Genomic DNA, 25,741 nt, shown 5'->3' on the forward strand with positions numbered 1-25,741 from the left:
TATGAAACCCTTTTGAGCCAAATGTATTCGCTACAGATTATTTATTTATTTACGCTTGTCAAATGCCTAAAACATATTGGATCGCCACTAAAGCTACAGTTCACTTAAGATCTAGGGAGTGCTAAAAGCGAAATACAAAACAAAGTGCAATATTCGAGATGGATTCGATGGGTTCAATGGAGATTGTGGCTCAAGTACATGGGACTCTTCGGTGCGTCGACCTCCTCGAAGTCAAAGTCCTCGGTTTCGTCCTCGTTCCAGCGCACCGTGCGATCACTACTGATTATTATCGATTTTGGTGGCCGTGCGGGGAGAGAAAGTAAGTTCAGAATATATAGACTTTGTCGCTGTGAACACAATAAGAATTTGTGTGTGTTTTGGTTGGTACTTTCTTGTCTCTGGCATGTGCACAAGATTCGATCAAATCAATCAAAAAACCAAAAGTCAAAATCAAAAAACAAACACATTGGCAACAGAATACGGTTAATAACGTTGGTAGAACCTGTTCAAGCCGGCCGCTGGCGGTGGAGGGGGCGGAGGGGCGCCCCTGGGCGGCGTGCGTCGGGCGCTGAAAGATCACGAAAACCATTGTTATTTTGGGAGTTTTCATTATTCCATTAGTCTAGGTGTCACAGAAATCTCAGGCGAAGCTAAGGTCGTTCGGCTTGGCTAGTCTCTTGAAAACTTATGGGCTTTGTGGCTCTGGTTACTTGGTTTTTTGGACCTCTGCTGACAGATCAATTTCGTCATGGTCATGTTACAGATTCATTCATAGCTTGGTCAGGTAATTAACAATAGAGAGAACAATCTAATTTGAAGCCCTTCGAGGTTTGTATATTATCAAGAGAGCCATATCATATGATCATATTTGTAGATCGACACTTTTGAAATGAATCCTTATATTAGGTTCATTTTCTATATGATATAGAAATAGTAGATAGTCCACTATTTTATAAAATTATAATTATCCGCATCACCTTCCTGTTCTAAGACTTGCTAAGCTCTTTTAATAAAATGGTATGGGAGTTATCCCGAAGTACAGCGATAGCTATAAACTTAACACCAAAAAACACTTTTATTCTTTAGATTTCCGTAACACTTTCATGGGATTTGGACTTACGCCGCAACGTCCGCATCCAAATGGCTTCCAGCACCGTAGGCATCGCTTTCATCCAAGTCGAATTCATCGGTGCCGGTGCGTTGGCTGTGGGGAGTACCAATATGATTAGTTTTTAACATATAGTACATATCTCAGAGAAGAAATACTGAAATTGCTAATGGGTGTGGGTGTTTGGTAGTGGAGGTGCAGTGATCTTCAAACTGGCTTTGGGTTTTCTTTAAGGTACCGGGACTGAGACACTCACAGGCGCTGATTCCGCTTGTTGACAATGTCCTGGACAGCTCGGGCGGTCAGCGACACCTTGCTCTTGAGACGCATCGGCGTCCTGGGCATCGGAATGGCGGCCGGAATGTCCGGGTTAACGCTGAGCACGGGAGTAATGGGACGCCGGGCCGTTTCACTGCTAGCTCTATCCGCATTGGTACTACGTCTGGCATGCACAGAGGGGGTGGGGCAGAGAGTGAGTGGGGGAGTCGCGGAGGAGAATCGGGGTCACCAGGGGGTCACTTACAACTTGGCCTTAGTACGGAGATTGGAGCGATGACTGCGCGGATCGGGTCGTTGTTCTGGACTGACACTGGACTGGTTATGGGAATGGCTCTGAATCTGAATGTGGTTCTGGTTCTGATTTTGATTCTGATTTTGGGTCTGGGTCTGCCACCCTCTATCCTCGTGGCCATCATCAAAGTCGAATTCCTCAGTGCCTTGGCGGCGACTTTTGTTTAGAGGGTAGACAAATCAGAAAGGGGGAGTATCTAAGGATAGCTAAGGGTCCTCGACTTACAGTGGCGTCTTGATCTTATTGCGCGACTGCCAAATATTGAGAATCTTTCTAGTCTGACTGGACTCACGATCTCGCTCATGGGAGTTGGCCCTACTGGGTCCGCTGGATGAGCCCCAATTGTCATCTTCGGGATCGTGGCGCCTGATGCAAATGAGAATGCAAATGCAATAGGATGGAACGAGTTCGAGATGCAGTGGTTCCATGGAGGATAACTACTCACAGCTGCTGGCGACTGCGACTGCGCACCGGCGTATTTAAGGCGGACATGTCACGGCCCCGACTCAATTCCCGCTCCCGACTCCGCTGGTCCCGCTCGCGCACCCGCTCCCTGTCCGATTCCCGCTGGCTCTGCTCCTGGCGACGTGGTGGTTGTTGTTGTTGCTGCTGCTGCCTCGATGGGGTGGAGTCCTCGTCGGCCAGGTCCAAGGTTTCTTCAGTGGCAGTGCGTCTTCTGTGAGGGGTTAGGTATTAGAATTGTAACACTAAGAAATCAAAATCTTGAAAATCAATGAAATGATCGAGGTCACCAATTAGTATTTGTATCTGATCTTAACTTTTCTCATAAGTGATATATCTAGGATTGTAATGCTTTTGCCCGTTTCCCGAATTAATGCAGATTAATTGATGATTATAATAAAAGCTTATGTATACCACTTTCAGGTTTCATTAGTGACCTATTTTGATGGATCATTAAAATTTAAAAAACAATTTTTTATGACCATTCCTAATCCGACAACCTATCTTGACTATTTCGGAATATACATTGTGGGTCACATTTTCAATAATAAAGGGATTATTATAATAATAAGGGCTTAAAAATACAAATTTCTTTTTATTTTTTATTTTTATTAAATTTTTTATTAATTATTTGTATTAAATATTTTATTAATTATTAATAAACGGGAGTATTTTTTTGGGAGGGTTAACTCACAGTGGTGGTTTTGGTCGCGCCGTGCTGCTAGTGCTGCGTTCCCGGCTCTGCTCCCTCTTTCCGCTCCTCCCGCTGGCCCCCGCACTGCTCGTCCGCTGCTTCTTCCGCCCGCGACTCCCGCTCCGCTGCTCCTGATCCGGACTCCGGTCGCTCCTCCGCTGCCTTCCCTTGCTGCGCGACTGGGCGGCCTGCATCACATTGAGCCGCGTTTGGACCGTGATCAGATTGAGGCCAACTGGAGTGCCGATGGCCCAGAGGAGCAGCGTGAGGAAGATGAAGAAGGTCAGGCCGTTGATGAAGTCCACCATGTTGCGGCAGATGAAGGTGCGGCTGGCGTCGAAGGTGTCGTAGAAGGGTCGGCACTTGGTGGTGGTGTCGCCCAGCTGGGACTCCATGGTGGCACGACTGGTGGTCAAGTAGGCCTTCAGGCTGTGGCGGTAAAAATATTTAGCATATTTTCCAGGACCAAGTGTGACCTCTAAGAGTATTAGGTGCTTAGCAATTAGCCTTAAGTATTTTAAAAACAAGCTGGTAAAACGTTGTATACATAAATTGAAAACCTCTTTTTAATCCCTGCCAATCTGTTCAATCCTATTAAATACTTAGATTTACTAATAAAACAAATTCGACAATGAAATGACAATTTGATTATTTATTGGCCCTATCGCTTGAAGAGCACTTGAGTTCATAAGTGGCTAAAACAATTGTAAACTGTTCAAGGAATCTCAGTGGGTCAAAGCAACAAAAGACATTCGGGCATTCTCAAGTCCTGGCAGCAAAAATATTTTACATTCCTCACCAACTTACCTCTCATAATGTATGTGTGGCAAAGTAAGAGTGCACTTGGAAAAACACTAAAAATGCAATCATGACACTTGGCAAACTTAATCAAACGATTAGGACTTTCAATTATTTGATAAAGCCGGAAACTATGTGCAGTACACCCGAATGCACTACCACAATTGCTTGAGTTGTTTGTTTCCCAGCTTGTTTGGGGAAAGAGAAACACAATGAAAAAAGTCAAACACGCAGACAGACCGAGAGTTCGGTTGCAAGTGCCACAGGCAGAAAAGTGGCTAAATGGGAGCCATTTCAAGAGGATGTGCTCTTGACTTTCGGGCGAAAATCACTGGGATTGTGCTGCATATGACTCTGGTGAACTATATTCAGATTTTAAGTATTTTAGTTTTGCATAAAACTTTGAATATTGCTTAAAATGGAAAGCTTGCCTAAATTTTTAAATTCATAAATTTTGTATTTAAAATATAGAAGTTAGACCCAAGAAAAAATATAATAAGTTAAGAGACTTGTTTGATTTTGGGTTAGTTTATGGATAATTGTTATGGGTTTATTGAAAATCTAGTATCAGTTTTAAACTGTATATTTCCACATAAACATCTTAAAAATATAAAAGTTTAATTAAAAATGCATTAGGCAACCTAAAACCTTCATTGGGGATACTAAAACTCTAAAACTTCACCCCTTTCATTATATTTAACTTTAAATTATCGTTACCGAAATACAAATTTAAGTTGAAGTAAATAAAAACTTTTTAAAGAATAAAACTTAAAGGTTTCCCAATGATTTCTTGGGCCCAAAAATTGGTTCACCTTATTCTAATAATTATAACTAAATTTATATCTCACCGATCTGTGTAAGCTCGCGTCATATTGTGGCATATCTCGCCGGCCTTGTTCTCCAGGTAACTCTGGATGCTCTTCAGGTGGTTGAGCGTCTGGTTGACCTGCTTGGCCCAGGGATCCCTCTGCAGTTCCAAGGCCGTCAGATGATATAGTATCTCGTTCTGCAGGTTCTCCAATGGCTGGAGAATAGAGGCCTGCAGCCGTTTGGACCGGCTGCCCAAGGTGGTCATGCGCGAGGACGTGGCCACATCCTGAATCTGGCGACACAAATCGGATGAGTGAATTGAATTACGGCTTTATGCAGTTCACGTAGCCGCCCCCTTTTAATTGAAACTAATCAGGGGGTTGGGAAGGGGGCTCAACATGGAGCCACCAGGTGGTCCACTCACCTGCAGGGCCACCCGCTGCATCTGATCAATGAATGTGGCCAAATCCTTTTCGGGCGTGGGCGCACCCACACTGCTGCGGTACGTGGTCAAATTGAACGAGGACGTCTGCAGCATGTTCTCCAAAATGTTCTGGACGGATTGCGTGAGCGAGAGAAGCGTTCGCCCGGACACGGAAATCGCATCGATGGCCGTGGACACTTTGGGGAACTGCCTCAGGTCGGCTATTTTGCTGGTATTCACGAATGCATCCAATTGAAAGACATTGTACGATGCTTGATTTTGCTCGCAGCCTCTGTGTGTGTGTGTGTGCGTTGTCAAAGAAATGTCAAAAGATTGGATGAAGCTACCTCGGTTATACCCATAATATCTACGGGATGGAGAGTAGTGGGTGGTGGTTTGTCCTGCCAAATTCGGCTATTTATACCCCTCTCTACTCAAACTCCTCACTTCTATCGCCTGCATGTGCATTTTGTAGCTTCCCGGATAATTGGAATCGTGCTTAAAATTTGCGGTTACAAGTGGGTGGTACTGGGTGAAGTGGGTGCATTTTTGAGTGGGTGGTGCGTGCGGCTAGTTGAATTGGCATTGCTGTGTTCCCTGCAAAATTGAGTGCCATGTGGCTACCAAATTTCACTGGGCTTTCAAAACTTTGTGGCTTAGGGCCGCTCTGCTCTGTTCCCTGTTCTCCGGCTTGTTCTGTTCTACACCCTTCAGTTCCAAATGGGATAGGGATGGATGGGACTTCGAAGCCGAATTACTTGGCAAGTTGAGGGAGTGCGTTGCGGTTGCCCAAGTTTCAAGTTGGGGCCGGAATAGCAAAAGTTGGAGAGTGGCAACAATAATCACAGAAATGGGTAATCACAGTGGAATCGATTAAGAGCTTTTGGGAGGAGTTCTATTGGCTCATAAGGAGATTCTGGCAAGTGCAGTCAATCATTTCAAAAGGGGGAGCATCCCAAAAAGGTTGGCCAAATTTACATTTTTACCACAAAAATCATATTGCTAAAGGGAAGAACTTGTAAAAGGGCTAAATGGCATTTCCTAAACATCAAATTTAATATTATTTTTCTGTGTGCAAACATGTCTGCTTAATTTCCCTCGAAACTGCTAATCGATGAAACCATAAAACTGGTGTATATTTCGATTTTCATACAGAATACAAGGTAACTCGGTCTTTTTGGGTGGGCAATCAAAATTACAGGCACGTACAGTATCAAAGTAATTGGATAACAAAATTCGTTACTTCAACGCTGGCATTTTTGGGCATTGGCTATCTGGGAACTCTAGATATACACACGTGTTGGTTAGTGGACATGGACTCACCTGAGGGCCTGGCCGAGACCCACATTGACCACCGACCGATTGACGCCGGCGGGACGCAACAGCTCCCCGATGATGCCGTTCTGGGGCTCCCGGGCGTATGCGTAACCTGGCTTGTCCAGCAGCTTACCCAGCATGTTGTAGTCCTGATCGTACAGAGATCGACAGACAAAGACCTCGGCATTGCCGCCCACAGCCAGGGAAAATACCCCATAAATGGTGAGACAAATGCTGGCCAGGCAGATGAGCATTACGGCAATAAAGAAGACCACACCGGATTTGGCATTCGATTCGCAGAGAAAACAGCAGTAGGACATCAGCATGAAGAGCATCACCCAGACAATCACTGTTCCGGCAATCCAACCCACACTCCAGTAGGCATCCGCCCACTCCTTCAGCTCGTTGTAGGCGGGCTGCAGGGACGACCAGGTGCCCTCCAGTCGCTGGAGCAGTCCATTTATCGTGGAGGTCAGCTGCTGGGCGTTGGCAGTCGTCCGATGCCGAATACTTGCCAACTGCTCCAACGTATCTGCAGATAAGTTAGAGCCAATTCAATTAGCATCCACAGACCAAAACCCAATGACACTAATTAATATTGGGGACTAAACTTGGGCAACTTCTTCAGCTACACAGAAAAACTTATATTTTACTCAATGAAGATTATAAAAAATATATAAAATTAACAGGTCTGTTAACTCTATTGTAGAAAATTCTTGGCACTCGAGACAGAAGAAAGGCAACATATTTAATAAAAAGACGAGATAAATAAATATTACTTTGATTTTAGAAATTCTAATTTACAATCATAAGACTGCGAAATAAATAAATATTATTTTCAAATTTGATCAATTCTAATTTAAAATCATATCATCTTGAAACTATAATCGTATCTTTTTAATTTTATATCTGCATGCTCGAACATATCAATCGAAAATGTTATGTAAATCATCATTTTGATAACAAATAAATTGGTTTTCCTGTGTATTTATCTGTATGTTTCGGAAATTGCATTGCCAGAATCATGGGTTCTGAGCAGAGGAGAGAAATGGACTGAATGGGAAGCCCGACACCTGTGCCATTGATTGAATTGTACACTTAGCCAGTTGGCATAATTGAGTTTTGGCCAGGCTACGACAATATGGATTTTGATGTAGGGCCAGCGATTAACTTGGCCTGGTTGAAATCCCCAACTTAAATATTACAACTCGACCCGCTTCCTTTTATTTTGATTGCTCTACTCACAGTTCCGCTCATATGCCGTGTCATGTTTAACTTGTTGCGGGAAATTGCTGAAAATGGAACGTGACACGCCAACTTCCGATGTCAGATTTTTGACAGTGGCACCGAATTCAATTTCGCCCAAGTAGCGCATTCGGAAGATGCTCTGGTCCTCTTGCAGCTGACAAATTGTCAGCGATGTCGTCGTGCCGTTGTCCAGGAAATAAGATATTGCGGGTGAAATTAGAAAAACAGTGTAGTCCGAACGGGGGAAAAAAAGGGGGAGAAGGAAGTCAGGGTACAAATTATTTATACGTTCAACTAGAAACGCAGGCTAGTTTCGGTGAACCGAAGCGGGGAATACCCTTGCGAAAAAGATTTATTAATGGGAGCTTTATCAAGTGGTGGTGTTATTTTGATTTAAGATAAATTTAAAGAATATAATTTTCTTTTGTAATAAGACTCTGGCTCTTATCTTTTCTTATTATTGTATCTCAATATTACTTAAACATATTTATTGAATAAAATCAAACCTATTGAATATAGTAAAATAAGCATAAATATATTTCAATGTTTTGATCCTTTTAAAATTAAAAAAACACTAAAATCTGTTTAGTTTAAGTAATCTAAGAAAGGCAAGAAAACAATATTGAAAACTTTATTTAATTAACTTTATAAACATGTATTGAAAGTAAAAGTGTAAAAAGTGTAGTAAAAGTTTTTGTAAAATAAATAGTTGACATCGCCTTTATACATAAAATCAAAGGTGCCCAAAAAGAGGACCTATTAAATGTGTTTGTATTTGTAAGCTTCCGGAGCAAAATGTTTAATTTTTATCATATATGTAATAGGACAGCTTTAAAATCCTTAAATAAAATCTCTAAAGTCTCCTATGCAAAAATCCGAGTGACAACAAGTATAGCAAGGACTAGACAGACAGACAGTGCTTTTTCAATGACTATAAAAGATTTATTATAGGTTTTGTGACTCGAAATCAAAAGTATCTCAGCCCCAGCAAGGGTATCAGTATCCTCGTAAAAAGAGATATAATCGAGCGGCGCACCCCGGCAATGAACTCACAGTTTTCAGGGCGTCGACGACGCCGTTCTCCTCGAAGCTGCGTATACGCAACGTGTCGCAGAGCGGGCGGTCGCGGTACGTGCACTGGCGCTGCAGCACGGACAGCTGGATCTGCAGCTCCTCCATCCTGGCGGACGCCTCCTGGGAGAGCTTCAGGGCCCTGCCCACCGTCTCCTGCAGCATGAGCACGCGGTAGATGAGCTCCGCGTTCGCTGACAGCGACAAATGCACGAAAATATTATTATTTGCAGCGTTATTGTAGCGTGTTTTATTTGAGCGGGTGACTTGATGGAGGGAAAGGGGGCCTCAAGGAGTCGTCACAGGAGCATGATTCCAAATTACACATTGTGTTCGATGGCGAACATAATGGAGTTGTCATCTTGGCAATTGTGTAGGAAGACTTTCGCCGGATCCGGCTGCCTCCGTTTGCATTCCCCTAATGAAATTGGGCGCAAACAATTGCTTTTGGCTGAGAATATTTACCAATGGCCTGCGCTTTGGGACTGCCTTGGGTTTTTGATTTTTCAGATTGTTTGGACTTGAGTGGAGGCTTCAGAGATTTAAGCAAGAGTATCTACGCTAGAAATGGCATTTCAGTATGTTTGTTGGTGGTGTATAAAATAAATATCTTGGCAAAATATTAAAAAGAATTCAAACTAGCATTAACAATGACTTCGTATACATTATGAGCTTTTATGTATGCTTACATATTTATTGGCGGAGCATATTTTATTGAAATGGTACAACGTACTTTCGTTTTATTGTTAGTTTTTTTTACCAATGTTTTTGAACTTAAAAATAGTTCTCAAAAAATATATTTGTATTTATTTATTATTAATGATAGAATAGTTTATAAAACTAAAGCTACCATAAAAGGCATAGTGCAAGCTACGAGGCCTTCGACTATGTTTGTTTAATGATGGTAAAGATGGTCTCAAAACAAATAAACAAGTGTTCCTGACATCAAAAATAATATGAAAAATAAATTAATAAATAAAGTAAAAATAATAAGTCGGACAATTTTGTATTGGAATAATGCAAAGATATTTTCGATTTATTGTGAGTTTCTTGAACTGATGTTATTGGAAGTATAAATGTTCTAAATAATGCTTGCATACTAAAGTCTCTTAAAAATAGAAACCGCAATCAATGGTAATCGAAATGGAAGTGAAATTAAGAGAGGAAAAGTGGAAAATTTAAAGCTCCACCCAAAGGTCACCCTCTTTTGGGGCCGGTAATTTATTGGGGCTGGTTTATTGTCATGTTTGGCCAATAGCGGGTGGTTCGGGCCTACTGACCATGCAGGCCTGACCACTGGCCACCGGCCACTAACAATGGAATTTGGGTCAAGTCCGTAACCAGACAATCGCATGCCCATCGCATGGGGAGCACTTAACCATCCGTACTCACCCAGGCTAAGTGTCGTCAGTGAATCATACGCCAGCTCAAGGCCAGTGTGTGCGGATATTTCCGCTTGAATCGGCTCGCCAAGGAGAACATCCACGTCTGCGGAAGAAAGGCAAACGCATATATAAAATTCATACATTTACATCATCGCAGCAGTGCAGTGCGGGCAAAGTTTTGTGCAGCATAATGCATGGATCGAAGGCTATAAAATGGGCGGGAGTTCGAGTGCTTGGCGACACAAAGTTGGCACGGCGATTGGGAAACTTTTGCCGAATGACTGCCTGACTGGCTGACGACTGACCTTCCAGATCCTTGACGACCCGCTCCACGGAAACGTGGAAGCCATTATCCAGTTTGTGTTTGATTTGTAGATGGGTGTCCTTGAGGAAGACCTCCACGTCGTGCACGGCTGACTTGACCATCTCGGGCGTCATCTCGATGCCGGCGGACAGGCGACTGTTGGCATAGAATATGCTGAAGTCGCTCAGCCTGTAAAAGCAGTTACCTTCCATTACTATTACTACCACCCCTCAAAAAAGTTAAGCTGTTTAGTTTGCAACGCACGTTAGCAGAATGAAAACAATCCACAGGGTGACCAGTCCGGCGCTCTTGCGACATCGCAAACTCTCCTCCAGCGATTCGTCGCGGATGTGGCAGGGGGCATTCCGTATGTGGTCCACCTCGTCCTGGGTGGAACGGCGACCACAGCACCAGGCGCAGGTGGCGATCAGGGGCACCAGGGCCAGGATGGCGAACACGCTCATCAGGGCGATGAAGCCAGACTCGATTTTAATGGCCTAAATGGGGGGGAAGTGCTATGTAGATACATCTCCGGATTTGATAGCTTCACTTACATTGGAGGCAAAGTCCAGCAGGCTGGTGTTTTTGTGTAATACATCGCGTATGGAATCTGGAGTATTAGAAAATGATTATAGTCCCCAAAATCTTAATCTCAATGTAACAATTTTTAAAAAGTGCTTATAATATAATATAATATATCTTTATAATATTCTATTATAATAACAGTCTCAGCTTAATCTTACTTTAACTTCTTTAAGCTAAGATTAAAACTAGGAAAATCCTGAGAACTCAAATTAAACGTTGCCCCTACCTTACACATAAATATCTTAACTTTCCTCCATCTCAACTTACTTGTATTTCTCAATCTGCCCAGAACTATAATCCAACCCTCCAGCTGAAATTATATATTTAAAGAGGAAATTGTTCTTGAAAGTTGGAATACAAAAACCAATCCTTTATATAACCACCCCAATCTCTTCCATCTCAACTGACTTTTATTTCACAATCTGATCGGAAGGATCACTCGACAAGGGATCAGCCTGCTCCTCGTTAAAGTGCTGGATGACGACCACGTTGCAGAGATTGGCCTGGTCCAGAGTACGGGTGTCTGATTCGAGGAGTTCCTGCCGCGGAAACGCCGTCATCAGTACGAAATTTCGGCCGGAGAGTTCCGGACGGGCCTGCCGAGCATATCGATAGAGGTCACCAATGTTGTGGGTGAGATTGAATCTTCCTGCCACGCGGCTTCCATCAGCCATCCTTAATTGTATGGTAGTTATTGCGGCCCGTTCGTTCAGGTGAAGGGTTTGTGGTTCCACCGGCATTGGAACGCTAACAATTATTCGGGAAGGAGGACTGTTTAAAGGTCGACCGGGACCCATGAACTGTTTCCTGGACAGATGGCGAAAGGACTCGTTGGTGTGATCCTGAACACTAAGCTGAACTCTGGGCACCCTAAGCATTTCCTCCGGGAAATCTCCACTCAAGACGGCGCGTAGAAATCGTTCGTTTTCGGGCACAGCATACGGCCTCAGGGAGCCATCGTCCAGGGAAAACCCCTCCGACCAGAGATGAAGGACCACTATGGTGTGCTCATCGTCGGTGGGCTCCGTATCCGAATCTTCTTCAGCAAAACGAGGAGGTGGATTGATGGGATGGGCGCTGCCTAGACGAACGCCATGACCCCAGACCCTCAAACTTCGATCGCTATCGTTGTTGGTGATGGCCGGTGTGGAGTTCTCGATGTTGACCCTTTTGCCCACCGGAGGTTCGTGATCGGAGGAACTATCGGAGGCACCTGCCTGGTAGCCATCCTGGTCATTCTCCCTCTTGCGGGAGTGCTGGCTCAACAGCGACTGGATATCCTTGTTACTGTCATCGGCCTGCGGGGATTTCTCGGTCTCGACCTTTTTGGCCGCCGCATCCGATTCGAAGGTAGTGCTGGCTATCTCCAGGGACCAGTTGTTGGAGCTCAGGTACTGCCGGGCCACCTCCTCACGCACCCCATGTCGCTTCATGAACGTGCTCAGCTTCTGCTCATCGGTCATCTGGGCAGGCACAACCAATTTTGGGGCTGTTTCGATGGAGTGAATTTACAAACACATGTTGTTCAAAGGGTGATCACTGTAGCTACGCCGCCTCTGCCTCTGGCTTACACCGAAAATCCTTGTGGCAGCCACATCCCCTACATTCCCTCACCCCTCATGAATTTTAAATGGTAAAAGGGTCATGGACAAGGGGGCCACCATTCAGGGATTAGTGCCATGGAAACTATTTAAGCCTTGGTTGTTTTTAACCTATCACTAAGTATTCGAGCACTCAGAGAAAATTTTAGATATTATTTACTACTTATAATTATTTAAACCAAAATAAGATTTGTACATTGTACTCTTATAAAATCAAAAGTATATGTAACATATTATTGTATTAAAAAAGGATATAAATTGTACTTAAAGTTAAATAATTTAATTCAAATACATTTGTTTAAACAAATTTGAGGCTTTGAAATTCAGGAATAATCTCATAGCAATATTGTCAAAAGCTGTGTTTTATTATTTACTGTTTGAATAATATTTTAATATTTATATTACTAAATATCAAATATTATTTTATGATTTACTATGGCTTAGATTTAAAAGAGAAATTTAGAATTTAAGGTTTAATTTTGTTTAATACAACTGCATATGTCGGTTGAGTTAGTTTAGACGACGATATTTAAATAAAACTTTAATAATTTTCTTTGTGTGCACTATTTAACCGAGCACTTCCATCTGTGCTGAATAACTTGCCTACCTATCAAATGCTGTCCTGAATTTACATCTCTAATGCCTTCATTGTTGGCGAGCAGACATAGTTGACACCCCAACCCGAAACCCCTTTCCCCCGATATCCTTCGAATCCATATGCACCCCATACATGGACACAAGGACACGCCCATTGGACAAGGACACAAGGGGCAGGTGGGCGGGCGGTACTTACCCAGCGGCAATTCCTCGGGCGTGATAAGCGATAAAAATTCACTAACGTAGGTGAATATAAATGGTCCTGGCGCTATGTCCATGCCTGGTATGCTGTAGGTAAAAAATGTGGCTGGCGTTGTTGTTGCTTCTGATGCTGCTGCTGTTGTTGTTGTGGCTAATGCTATTGTGGATCCTGCCAGCGCAGATGTTGTTGGACCCCCGGATCCTGCGAAGCCCGCCATCACCGCTGCTGCTGCTGCTGCGGATGACGAGGACATAATTGTTGTTGCGGCTGGCGTTGGCAGTGTTAGATTACGCTGGTCCATCTTCGGCCGGATGGCTGACTTGCCTTGGCTGGTTCTCCGTCCTGCGAATGAATTAATGCGGAACAGGCATGACCATGAAGCCGAAGACGAGAAGGGGAAGGAGAAGGAGGAGGACCCGACACAACAAAACCCCAAAACACTCACATGGGGACCAGGGAGAATGTTGTAAAATATTTTCGGAATTTTATGTTCCAATTATGCATTCATATGTATGTTCCTGCGCTGGCTTGCAGGCGGGATTTGGGCTTCGGCTTCCAGAGACCCAAGTAACTAGCTAGGGGTCCTAGTAACTCACAAAGAGTTTGCGACATTCACCGAATTAATGAATATTGCAGCTTCGTGAGGAATTTTCACATATTTTTCACACAAATTAAATTTCCGGGCACCCAAATTTTGTTTATTAAATACTATGTGACCTCTTTTTGGGTCTGACTTAAAGGTGTCTTATTATTATTATTATTATTAGTATTATTCTTTATTTTATGAATAGTTTTTGTGGGAACTAAATTTTATATATTAGAGAACAGGCAACATAAACATATTAAAGTGACACCTTAAGCAGTTCAAATAAATATAACGTATACGCACCGTATGCCAACATTTATTGAAAGCCCTTTCTTCTTTCATTCAGTCTGCGTATTTCTAAATAATTTAATAAGTATTGATTTTGTTCAATTAAGTTGCCTTATTTTGTTCAAGAGTTGCCTTCCTTAATCAAGTATCCGCACCGTATGCCAGAGCAGCATTCCTGTCAAGGTTCTGTTCCATTTAATTGCTGTCCCTGAATGTTGCCTTGAATTGAATTCTTCACCTCTTAATTCTATTAATTTCATTTTTCGCTGTCTTTGCCCTTTCCAATGTTGTCAACACACAGTCTACAGAAAAAAGCTGACAAAAAAGCAACAAAAGCCACTCTTTCACCTCCTTTAGAACACATATCAATGGGTAATGACTTTCAGAGACTGTGAAATTACTCTTTCTCTTGTTTTATTTTCTCTTTTTCCCTTTTTTTCGATTCTGGGACTAGACATCTCTTTAGGGCCTGAAGAAGTACGAACACCCCGGGTGGAAGCCCCTCAAGTGACCGTTGGTAAACTCAACTCATTTGTTTTCCTTGACAATACGACGTTCGCCGTTTGCCGCCTTTATCGGCCATTCATGTTGGCCAATGGCCATACTAATTGCTCTGCCAGGGGACTTTCAGAATTAGACCAAACCAATACAGATGGCTGGCCAAACTTAAATAGTCTTGAGCTGGAAAGTGGGTCATTAAAACTCGATACCCCGATGCATTGGGTGGGATTTTGCAATTGCTCCCCCCACATACACATATATGTTCTGCCACCTTTCTATCCCTCTAGATATATGTATATATATAGATAGAACTGTCTTGCTGGCTCTGCATGTGCGATTATGTTAGCCAAGTGGACACGACTCAAGGCGTTCGAATTTGCTGGCCAAGCTCTTTCGAAGGCAACTCGATACGCAATGTGTGGACTTGTTGTCGCCTATTATCTCCCCATTATTGTAGCCATTGCTCTGCTTGTTAGAACGATATTAGTGAAAGCCGTTCAATGATAACAGACGAAGTATTATGGAGCGAGGTGGCAGAGTTCAATGCATTGGGTCACACCCAGTAAAAGGCTTTCAATGCGGCTTAGAGTGGAGTCACTCGCATTACTTTGCAATGGGGAAGAGATAAAATCGCTTAAGTAATGGAAAAGGTTTAGGTTTGAAATATTATGATGTTTTAAATCAATAGTTTGGGTGCCTGATAGAACATTAAATTTAAGTACATAATAAAATATAGTCTTAAATATTATTTATTTGTAAACATAGAACCCGTATAATCTTTAAGTACCTTGACAATAAAATATAGTATAGGGCAAAAAAATATGAAGTATCATATTGTATTGCCTACTTTCAGGTCCTATTTTATTATTGTAAATTCTGTGAAGTTTTAAACCAAAGTTTGAAATATTTCCAACACGGTTTGAACTTTACAGACATTAATTATATGTATGGCAGAATATTACATTTCCCAAATTTAAAACCACAACGAAGTCAGCAATTTACATCGACTATAATGAGCCAGACTTAACGCTCCAGTTTGTGCTAATACTCATACACCAGATTCGATTAATTAACAAATTGCACGCCAAATGAACTTACGCACCTCGTTTGGATTTCCAATTAATTGATTGATGTCGAATCGAAGCCCTTTCTCTCTCTTTCTCTCCTCAAGCCGTCTCCCTCACTCGCTAAACACTTACACACACTTTACACATGCATACATATATATGGTGTGATTATGGGTTTGACTTTGCGAACCATGCTTTTAATTGAACGTTATTTAAATTCGACTGCAATTAGTTTGATATGTTGATTCGTTTCGTTTATTTGAACATTCCGTTACCGAAACCCGAAATTGAGTTGAAATCGATTTGTAATTGAGCACATTTGAAAACAGGGTTTTCCTCCCGTTTATTGACCGTTTCCGATTTTGCGACAATTTTTCGGTGTTTACATTGCATGCAATCAACCCGGCAATTATCAACCAATTAATTATTTATTTTCACATAATTAGCAATGGTGCTAATGGGTATGAATATGCTGTGTCCTGACTCGATTTTCTCCGCGATTTTACCACAAAGCTCGACCAGCACCGTTCGAAGACTGAACGATGAAAAGGTTTTAGGCCCAAATAATCAGCAAAGAAAACTTAGAAATTTTTCCCTGTTTTACTATTTGCATTAACCGACCAGCGAGTGAAAATGGACAAGAGGCGTATGGTGAATATTGACTTGTTGGTTGCACTTTTTTTTCTCTCTAAGGGGAAAAAGCACGTGCTGCTGAGGCGGGAAAAACAGTGTTTATTGGGAGAAACAAAGAAAAACACTGATTTATCGGCATTAAATTATGTTAATGACACGCCTAAAAACTACTTTTCAAGGAAATTATAGATTGCCATAAATTCTTCTTTATTAACATTATAAAGTATGTATTTTATTGGTTTTTTTAAACATTTTTGAGCATAGAGGTGGTCAAGTTTTAAAAAGATATATAAAGAAAACAACAGCACAAGTGATTATATAAAATCTAAAATTTCGTGGACACACCCATTTCAATGAGTCGTATACTCCATGTGTGTACTCCAACTTTGCTTCAGTTGTCAGGTTATCCTGCATAGCCATGCTAAGAGCTCTTTAGTTTTCGTGGAAACGCCAAATATATCTCATAAGCACTAACGACCAATTTCGCAGTTTTTGTTTGTGTTGGCGGCAGGCGCCTTGAGCTTTGCATTAAGTAGACTTTACTTTAAAGTTGCATCAACGCCAAGCCAGACAAAGTTTTGCCATTGCTGAAAGCTGAAAGCGGAGCAGGCTAAAGTTAAGCACGACGAACGGCGAACGGCCAAAGGCGAACATTCGGGGAGCGGTCGTCATTTTCCCCGGCATTTTCCTCAACATATTGTCAGAGTTCGCAGCGGGAGACGCCAGTGACAACGACAACGAAAACGACAACGACAACTACAACGAAAACGCAAACGCCTGGGCTCCTCCACTGCCTCCGTGGCAGAAGTGCCTTTCATGGCTAAAATTCAATTTGCCTTTGATTTATGCATTTTGCGTCAGATTTGCACGCCAGCCCGAAGAGGCTTTCAAACTTAAAGACTGAAATGATGGCCCCTGGGTTCGTTTCGCTCTTAACCGGAAACATCCGCAAAGGTGCATCTAGTTTGGCAGCATTGATAGCAGACATTCCCGTCCACTTCCGGTCTTTTGGGTTCCTCTTTGTGTGCATTTGTCGTCCTTTGAGCGGTGTATCAATGTCAGTCGTGGCCAAAAATGACTCATGCAGCACTGCAAATGCGGTTGCCTAGGGACAAAAAGGACAGCAGGAAATCGAGTGCACAAATGAGGTGGCCTGACTAGAAGAAACTAATGGACCACGACATGAAATGTTTGTCAGCATTGGAGAAAGAAATTAACAATTCTTAGTTATGTTTATCAGGAGTGTAATAAAATCTCTGACGATATTTGGGATGTTTGGCTTAAAAAAAGTACTGACCAACAGCTTGTAAATTTGGATTGATAGACATTTTTGGCATGCTCGTAAATATTAAGTTAAATATTTCAAATACGATATCCGCATTATCCTTCAGTAAATCGAATAAGATCTGATTTTCTACATTTTCGTAATTTTCTTTAATGCGTAAATTGTAAGCTTATCTATACATATTTATTATTTATATATATTATTTAATGCGTAAATTCTAAGATTTTCCATACATATTTATTATTTATACAAGTATATATTATTTAAAAAAACCTTTCAATAAGCAGTTTAAAAAGAAATTTATCTTATGACCACATTTTATAATATTTTTCCCATACATTTTATATTTTTATAAATTTACGAGAACCAATATGAAGGTAGTTAAAAAAACACTTTTCGAGGCTTCGATGAAGCCACAATCAGAAAGGGATTTCATGGTGCTTATAATCCAATCCTTGTAGTATGGAAAGCTTAAGAACTGCATAGCCTTGCCGCCAGCACATCCCAAATGACCGGGAATGAGTCCATATAGAGCGCCCTTGCAGATCAGCGGTCCGCCCATGTCTCCGGCACAGGTGCCACCCTCGACATCGGGCTCCACACATAAGAAGAGGTTTTCCAAAAAGGTAGGGAAGTGCTTTTCGCAAAAGGAGGGCGGCCTTAAAATAACGTCCATATAAAGGAGCTCATCCGCATAAGGACCGTGCTGCGAATGATGATATTTTAAAGGTTATGTAGGGATTTTTCCCAGGTTTAGAGGATACATTACCTGATATATTTGCCCCCAACCGACGGTGACACAGACATCGCCATAGGACACATTGGCCGTTTTGCGAAGGAGCAGCGGCAGGACATCGTGGTTGGAGCTGTGCAGGCGATCGGATAGTCTGAGCATGGCCACGTCATTCTTCTTGTATCGCTGGTATTCCGGATGGACCACCAGACGATCCACAGTCCGGGTGTCCGATTCCTCATAGGCCGCCAGACGTCTTACGTTTCCGAAAACCACTCTCAGGCCCCGCGGATTCATAGAGGCCTTGTACCGACTGCAGGGGTTTCACTCAATTAATATATAGGTATTATATTATAGGAAGGAACTATGAAACTTACTCCGTAATGCAGTGGGCAGCGGTTAGGACCGCTCGACTGCTGACCAGGACTCCACTGCAGAAGTGATTGTCTCCACGGGTACGCACATAGTTCTGGGTGCGGATGGAGACCACGTGACGGGACAGTCGATTACTCTTGGGTTTATGTCCCCCGGATATCAACATCTCAAAGGATTCGTCACTTATGTCCCCGATCACACCAAGCTCTGCTTTGGACACTGAGCTACACAGGATAATCCCTATTAAAACAGTCAAAATTTCCATAGTTTAATTTGGTTTTAAAACTCAAACACAAATAATTGAAGGCTATGTAAATGACTAATATAACTATGTGTCGTGTAAATATGGTCTTACAAAAATAATACACTTTTGACTTTGACTCTATCATCGATGCTATTTGATCGTTTGCCGACAAGTAATCCCATGAGAATGAACCACCACTCATCGCTAGACGGCTTCTGATTAAATTTAAGAACCTTAATAACCAACTGAAACTTGTCCTAGATAATATTAATTACACCCATTTAAGTTGGTCATTATTTGTTCAGTTTAAGTTAAAGTGCCCGATAACATAATCGTTCAAGTTGTTATGAACTTGTTAGTTAATAAGTAATTACGTAGTATGTTGGTCATTTTAATTGGTAAAGTATTTGTTGTAGTAAGTGGTAGTTACGGTAAAAAATATACCTTTATTTCTGAAGAATTCCAGTAGAATTAAAATAAATACATACTTTTAGGAATTAACTTAAACCCATTAACTTACTTTGTTTTTTGCACACAAAGAAGTCGTATAACGTGAAGATAGCCACGATTGAACACATCAATGATAAGAACACTCTGTAATCAGAATGGTTTAGCAAACCTTGATAGAAATACTGGGGCACTTACATTGTAACAATAGTTAATCCATCCCAAAGTTCACTTTCACTAGTCTGGCAACTGCTATCACTGATAATCATGACTGTGCTGGGGATACTTAAGTTGAATACTCTCTGACTCATTTGACTCAAGAACTTGTTCATGTGAGTGGCTGAACAGAAGGTCGCAAAACAATTGCCAATACTCATGATTTTAGGAGTAGTCTGTAAGAATCAGTACTTTCCAAGGATGTTTTCCTTCCGAATATTGAGACACAAGTCGTAGTTCCCCCGTATATGTTGCCAGTTGGAAGGCCTCAGTATGAAAACTCACTATAGGTGAGATATAAACAATTTAATAAAATATATTTATTATGATGATTTTGCAACCTTTCATCTTGTTAGTGAGAAGTTAAGCCAAATATAGGTTAACTCTCGGCTTTGATTTTATTATAATATTTGTTAAAGTTGTTTTTAAAATGACTTGAGTTATAGAATTTTTTCTTCCCTTAAAATAAACTATTTTAAGAACGTCAGTACCTTTTTGTAACTCCGTTAAAACTTACAATAATTTGAATAATTGTGAAGAAAAAGTCGTTAAAAATAATTTGTTCATATAATGTATGTTTATAATATGAACTCTTGTATCTTTCTTTTCTTCCTTAGCAGCTTTTTTTCCCATGAAATGATCAATAGTACAAATATTTAATCATTTGTGAATATTTTTCTCTCAAAAATAAATCGTCAGTGAAACAGAAAGTTTTCCACAGAGATTATATAATTTAAGTTTATTGAAAAATCTCTGGTATGTTTCTGTAACTCCCTGGCTGCTATATTTAGATTTTCGCCCGATAAAATTCACAATAATGACTCGACCATACTGCCACATTATAATGCACGTCCGATGGACGTCAAGGGCCATTTTGAGGCAGCCAACCGCAACAGCAATAACAGGGCCATAAAGTAAACACTTGCCTTTTTTCCATGCGCTCCAGAATTTCTGTGGCGAGGCAAATATTTAGCAGCTGACACTCGATGTGAGTGGCAGTTGAGCAGCTCCGGGCGGATTGCTATAATGCAATTTTCAGCCCCCAACAAATTAAATTCAAATTGTGAACGGATGCAAATTTAATGAAACGCCAGCGGGAAAGCGGGAAAGCGGCAACGGCAAAGGCAGTGGCAACGGCAACAATAACAACGGCAACAAAGTTGACGATGGCCAAAACCAAAGGCGGAAAACCGAAACCAAAAACCAAAACCGAACAACATGGGACAGGCGCAATAACCAAAATTAAAGCCGCACTAATGAGCAGAGACAATCCCGAAAGAGTAGCGCAAATGTGCCAACTACCGGTTGGCCAAAAAGTGGGCGGTATGACCGCTTTGGGCGTGTCAGCCCCAAACCGCTGGCACTGTGGCCACTGTATGTAGATGTGAATTTGGCTGTGAATGTGACTGTGCTTGTGCTGGCATGCGGATGCAAATGCAGCTGGCAGTGTGTTGGCCAAGTGATTTTGGCCAAACTTAAAGTGGTTTTCCCCCAGTTGCGACAAAATGTGCAGGAAGTCACGTTTCCACTCCTGTTACGAAAATGAACTAGTACTGGTCCGAATCCGCATCCGGCAGTGGAGCTTTAATCATGAGCTAGTTATTATCCGATTTAGCCGGCGACGGCCTTCGATGGGTCAACTCGGATATGGGCATAAAGCCGGAATCCCCCAGGCATCGCAAGGTCACATAGCCCGAGGGCCACACAGTCAGCCAGGTGATGGACCCGTGGTTCAAGTTGAGCCGTGTCCAGGCAGCCGGAGGAAGTTGCAAGGCTCGCAGGATCAGATACCGGATCACATTGGAATGGCCCACTATGAGGAGGTAGGAATCGTGCTCCTGTTCTGGACTGGCTCTAAAGAAGTAACGCCTAAAGGCAGCCTCAATTCTTGGACCATCCCTTTGATAGGCCAGTTCCAAGCTGCGTGGACTTTTCTTGGAAGGAGGATCCCCCGGATAGGGAGTGCCCTCCGGCAGCAAGGTGCACCGCTTCATCTTCAGGGGATCCAGATTGAGCTGCTTCAGGATGATCATGGCCGTCTCCTCGGCCCGCGTCATTGTGGAGGCCACCACGTGGTCCCAGCTCAAGTCCATTTCCCGCAACCTTCGACCTGTCCTCTCCGCCTGCCGACGACCCAGTTCCGTGAGGTGGCTTCCATTCGGGGTCTTCGTATACTCGCCATGTCGCACCAGGATTATATGACGCAGGGCCGAGGACTCCTCGCCATTCGACACCTTTTGCAGCTGCGGCTTCTGGAGATCCCAATGATGCAGCCAAGTGCCACTGTCCACGGGTCCCAACTCCCCTTTGCCATCTCCACTTGATAGTAGCGAGGATTGCTGGCCATCGAATAGACGGAGGGTCAAGTAGGTGACCAGCGAACCGCAGCTCATGGCGCCCACCGAGCGCCAAAGGGCAGAATATCTCATTGGAAGCAGTGAAAGTTTGTTTATTTCACAAGTATAGATTTGAGTTACTTCAAAAGCAAGCTAATTTCCAGGAACCGAAAATAAACGTTATTTGAGACTTTTATTTTAAAATACTCTGGAAGCAACACTTAAAAATATTTTTATATTTAGTTGATTTTGTAGATTTTGTAGCTTTGAGTTAATAGAGTTTTATTTATTCACCAATTTCCCTATTTTGTAAACACTTTGTGTACACACTTTGAAAATCATAATAGTCTTTTAAAAACAAGAGTCTCAAGGCTGATTTCCCAATACATTTTACTACCAATTTACTCTGCTTATTCATTCACTCATTTAAGAGCTTTTAAAATATCAGCCAATTATGGGTTTAACTCAATTGCAATGGCAATCAACTTTGACTCTTCAGTGGGTTTTGTCGCACTTTTAAAAGTTTATTCAGATTTCGAGTTCCCTTTCTTGATTAGCATTCAAGACAAAGAAGGGAAGGGGTTTTGAAAGAGTTGGAAAAGTGGACTCTTGAAAGGTTTTGGCCGGCCAACTTTTGTGTCAAAGTTATTTTACCCTCGGCAGGATACTCGAGAACAACTTTTGAGCGGCAAACTTTACGCCCATCCACAATCAGGCGGCGAAAAACCGAATAAGTTAGCAAGGTGATGCCATGGAAAACGAACTGTGAACCTACTCGAATGGGAAATCTCGTGCAAATGAGTGCCCACCGTTTCAAATCTCAGGGCATTTAATTTCTGCCAGTCAGCCGGAAAAGGCAAACTGGCCTATCATTCGCTAAATAACTTTGTCCAAGTTTTTGCTTCATTTAATTTCAGCGTCATGGCCATCAGGAATGCAGGGAGCACCGGGATATCCACAAGTGGCTGACCATGACGTGCCCTGGCTGCCAGTTCCCCCAGTCTGTTGGCCGTCGGATTTGGCCTAATGAAGTTGACTGAAACTTTTGACATGCCACCACCACCGGGGAACGTCCAGAAGTTGGGAAGTTGGCCCAGGTTCAACCCCATCGATTGGCGACCGCATGGAATTGAAATTAAGCGAGTTCCCTGAACGGATCAGGCTAATGCCAGTTTATCTGTTGGCCAAAGAGGTTTCTGTGGTAAAAAGAGCTCGACGGCTTTGGCAAGTTTTTCACCCTGACACCTTTATTAAACTAGGGACACAGAGAAAAGTATAGTGTGAATTATACAACTATAACATTTTTAAATATTTATGATTTATGTATTTAAAATTTTAATCCATATCACAAAGCCAAATGTTCACATGTTTTTACATATTTTATTAAACTAAAAAAAAAAAAACCCTTTTATAGCAGAGTATATGTTTATAGCAGAATATATGTTTCTGCAGAAATCAAAAAGATTTTTGTCTAATATTTGTCTATTGTTATGTTTTAATACTACTTCACCTACTTTTTTCATTACTTTCCAGTTTATTCACTTCAAATGATAAAATTCATATTTATTTATTTATTATTATTTATTTAATATTAGATCATTTTATGTTACCTAGCATTTCAGCCAAACCAATTGCATATTATTACTGAGTTGCATTTTTCCTGTGCAGTCACAGTACCAGGTTGTCCTTGTAGCCACACACATATTCATTCACTACTTTTGTGAGGTCCTCGGAATAAGCCACTTGAAGGAACCATAAAACAGATCTCGCATTGTGCGGCCTAGAAACGTGGGGATTACTCTTACAAGGTGTTTGAATAAGTACGTGTGTGAAAGGCCCTGGTAGTGTAATAGTGAGTGTGAATGCCAGACAAGTCAATTTAAAGTTGTAATTCATGTCCCGAGAACTTCCTTGCACTGCCTTCAAAAACGCAATGCAGGTGGGCTTAGTGTGCAATTTAATTTGGAAAATGAAAGTTATGAAAAATGATGCATATTAAATCCAATATGTGAAAATAGCCATTAAATACTTTGTTGCTAAACTCATAAGCAGATTAAGTCACTTTATTTAAATCAAATGAATTTATTAATATGTCATTTTAAATTCATTATGGAAGTTGACATATCTGTTGATGTGCAAAAAGGTTGCCGATAATTTCCCGTTTGATTTTTCAATAAATTAAACAAAATATTACCCTAGGGCATTGCCTTAATTGTAACGTTTTATATATTTTAAGCTACCAGGCTTGGACCCTTTTTCCCTTAATTAATTGCCATCCGTTTCAGAGGAGAAATAATTTGGCCCTACAATCTCGAAATTTGAAAAAGCCATCTCCATTATCACTGCAGAGAGCCTGTCCCAAGTTGCGCACTTCTGTGTAGTTTATGTTTTCAATTTCATCAGCATTAAACTGAAACGAGAAGGAGAAAAGCTATTAACTTGATAATCCCAAACCATCTGTATCTGCTTTTCGGTGAGTGCGGGCAACTGGGGCAGCTGACACCATTTCCTTCTTGAATTTGCAAACAAATTTACACGAATTTGATTATTATTATGATGGCAATTTGCAAAAATGTCATCCTTCAAGCAAAAAAAAAAAAAAAAGGAACGAGCGAGCGGAAATTTTTCATTGCACAAAGTGGGGCAGCATTTCCATCTCCATCTTCCTAGCCATTTCCATACAGGGTGACCAGTCGTCCGGGATCGAGGAGACCCACGGCCAGCCCCATCCTTGAGTTATAAAGGAAAATGCCACCCACTCCGGTTTGAATCCTTGGGCGCAGTCCTTGGCGGCAATTGTCCCGTGCAATTCCCTTACATTCAGCGCTCCTCCTTATCGCGGTCACCCATAATTATGGTGTTCGTCTTGGCTGGAACCTCTTGGCCTTTTCCACAACCGCCAAGTCGCAACGCATCCTGCTGCAGGATGTTCAATTTTCGCTCGCCTTTCATGTTGCCTTGCCATTTTGATTTCCTTATTTGGAATTTTTTCCTTTTTTTTTTTTTTTCGTTTTGCATTACTTTAAGTGGCCGCGACCCACTGGCACTGCCTCCATTTTCCAGCTAGCAAATTATCTTGCGGCGAAATCAAAAGTTTTCCTGGGGAAATTGTGTCAAGGACACAAAACGCTCGCAGGCGGATCCGAGAAATTATTGCGGAAACGGATAGCAAAGCCGCAAACATTGTTTAACTTTCATTGCCGCTTGTTGGCGTTCGTGTTTGTGCTCAAATAAAAATACTTATAAAGCAACAGCGGGGAAACAAATACAAATTGCCAATGAAAGGCAAGTTCCCCACTGCGGTTCGACCTTGTGACTCTGTTGTGAAAGGATAAGCACTTTGGGGTTCGCAAACTTTTCAGCGAGCAAATAAATATTTAATTTCACAATTTTCAAGTTTGCCCGGACAAAGCAAGTGGGTTTATTTTTAAATATTTAATGTGTTAGTAAGTAATCCGAGCGATACGTTATGATTCAAGTAAATTCAATTAATGGTGTGTTTTATCAATTGCTTACGTGGGGGTCTAAAAATGTTTAATTGTATTTGTATTTATTAAAACATCATGTTAGAAATTGAACTAAGTTAAATATAGTTTCTTTATGTGCAAGGTATTCCCTTTGGATTTGCTTCTTTAAGCCTCTTTGCAGTGCAATAAATCCTTAAGTCCTAGGAATCGTATATTTCAAGAGCGATGTATTTCTATGTGAAAACGGCTTGCAGTTGCAGTCGGTAAAAAAATATAGAAAATAGAAACGGAATGCGGAAACAACAGAATTGTGCAGGGGAGCTTAAAATATGGCTAGACCAAAGCACACATCGGCAAACATATGGTACACTTAATAGCTCATACGC

At 41.8% G+C, this 25,741-nt stretch overlaps 4 protein-coding genes across 8 annotated transcripts; all 4 read right to left on the minus strand.

Moving 5' to 3' along the window:
* Positions 1-7: 7 nt before the first annotated feature.
* On the minus strand, positions 8-16,130 carry LOC108039599. 5 transcript variants are annotated; one of them, XM_017116654.2, is made up of 19 exons: positions 15,655-16,130; positions 13,172-13,519; positions 10,747-10,802; positions 10,457-10,689; positions 10,194-10,381; positions 9,896-9,991; positions 8,486-8,697; positions 7,430-7,586; positions 6,191-6,716; positions 4,868-5,159; positions 4,482-4,735; positions 2,836-3,264; positions 2,125-2,355; positions 1,905-2,045; positions 1,632-1,835; positions 1,365-1,550; positions 1,121-1,204; positions 503-568; positions 8-276 (listed from the first exon to the last, which is right to left on the minus strand). In XM_017116654.2, exons 2-19 carry the CDS (start codon positions 13,476-13,478, stop codon positions 174-176), a joined length of 3,765 nt encoding a protein of 1,254 aa, XP_016972143.1. In that variant the 5' UTR covers positions 13,479-13,519; positions 15,655-16,130; the 3' UTR covers positions 8-173. The 5 variants fall into 5 exon arrangements, with proteins under 5 accessions (XP_016972143.1, XP_044314917.1, XP_044314911.1 ...); XM_044458982.1 differs by lacking the exons at positions 1,365-1,550; positions 1,632-1,835; positions 1,905-2,045; XM_044458976.1 differs by lacking the exons at positions 1,365-1,550; positions 1,632-1,835; positions 1,905-2,045 and having other exon boundaries at positions 8-279.
* LOC108039598 (UBX domain-containing protein 2B) lies at positions 11,170-12,313 on the minus strand. Its single transcript, XM_017116653.1, has one exon. It carries the CDS (start codon positions 12,238-12,240, stop codon positions 11,188-11,190), a length of 1,053 nt encoding a protein of 350 aa, XP_016972142.1. The 5' UTR covers positions 12,241-12,313; the 3' UTR covers positions 11,170-11,187.
* A 1,689-nt stretch (positions 16,131-17,819) lies between the features above and the next one.
* LOC108039588 (trypsin-2) lies at positions 17,820-18,972 on the minus strand. The gene is made up of 3 exons (XM_017116639.2): positions 18,648-18,972; positions 18,307-18,583; positions 17,820-18,243 (listed from the first exon to the last, which is right to left on the minus strand). The coding sequence occupies exons 1-3, from the start codon at positions 18,908-18,910 to the stop codon at positions 17,887-17,889; spliced, it is 897 nt and encodes a 298-aa protein (XP_016972128.1). The 5' UTR covers positions 18,911-18,972; the 3' UTR covers positions 17,820-17,886.
* A 2,175-nt stretch (positions 18,973-21,147) lies between these two features.
* On the minus strand, positions 21,148-21,993 carry LOC108039589 (serine/threonine-protein phosphatase Pgam5, mitochondrial). The gene has a single exon (XM_017116640.1). The coding sequence runs from the start codon at positions 21,979-21,981 to the stop codon at positions 21,148-21,150; it is 834 nt and encodes a 277-aa protein (XP_016972129.1). The 5' UTR covers positions 21,982-21,993.
* Between the last annotated feature and the right edge of the window lie 3,748 nt (positions 21,994-25,741).

Source organism: Drosophila rhopaloa, unplaced genomic scaffold (genome assembly GCF_018152115.1).
Source record: "Drosophila rhopaloa isolate 14029-0021.01 unplaced genomic scaffold, ASM1815211v1 contig_115, whole genome shotgun sequence".
Taxonomy (NCBI): Eukaryota; Metazoa; Arthropoda; class Insecta; order Diptera; family Drosophilidae; genus Drosophila; species Drosophila rhopaloa.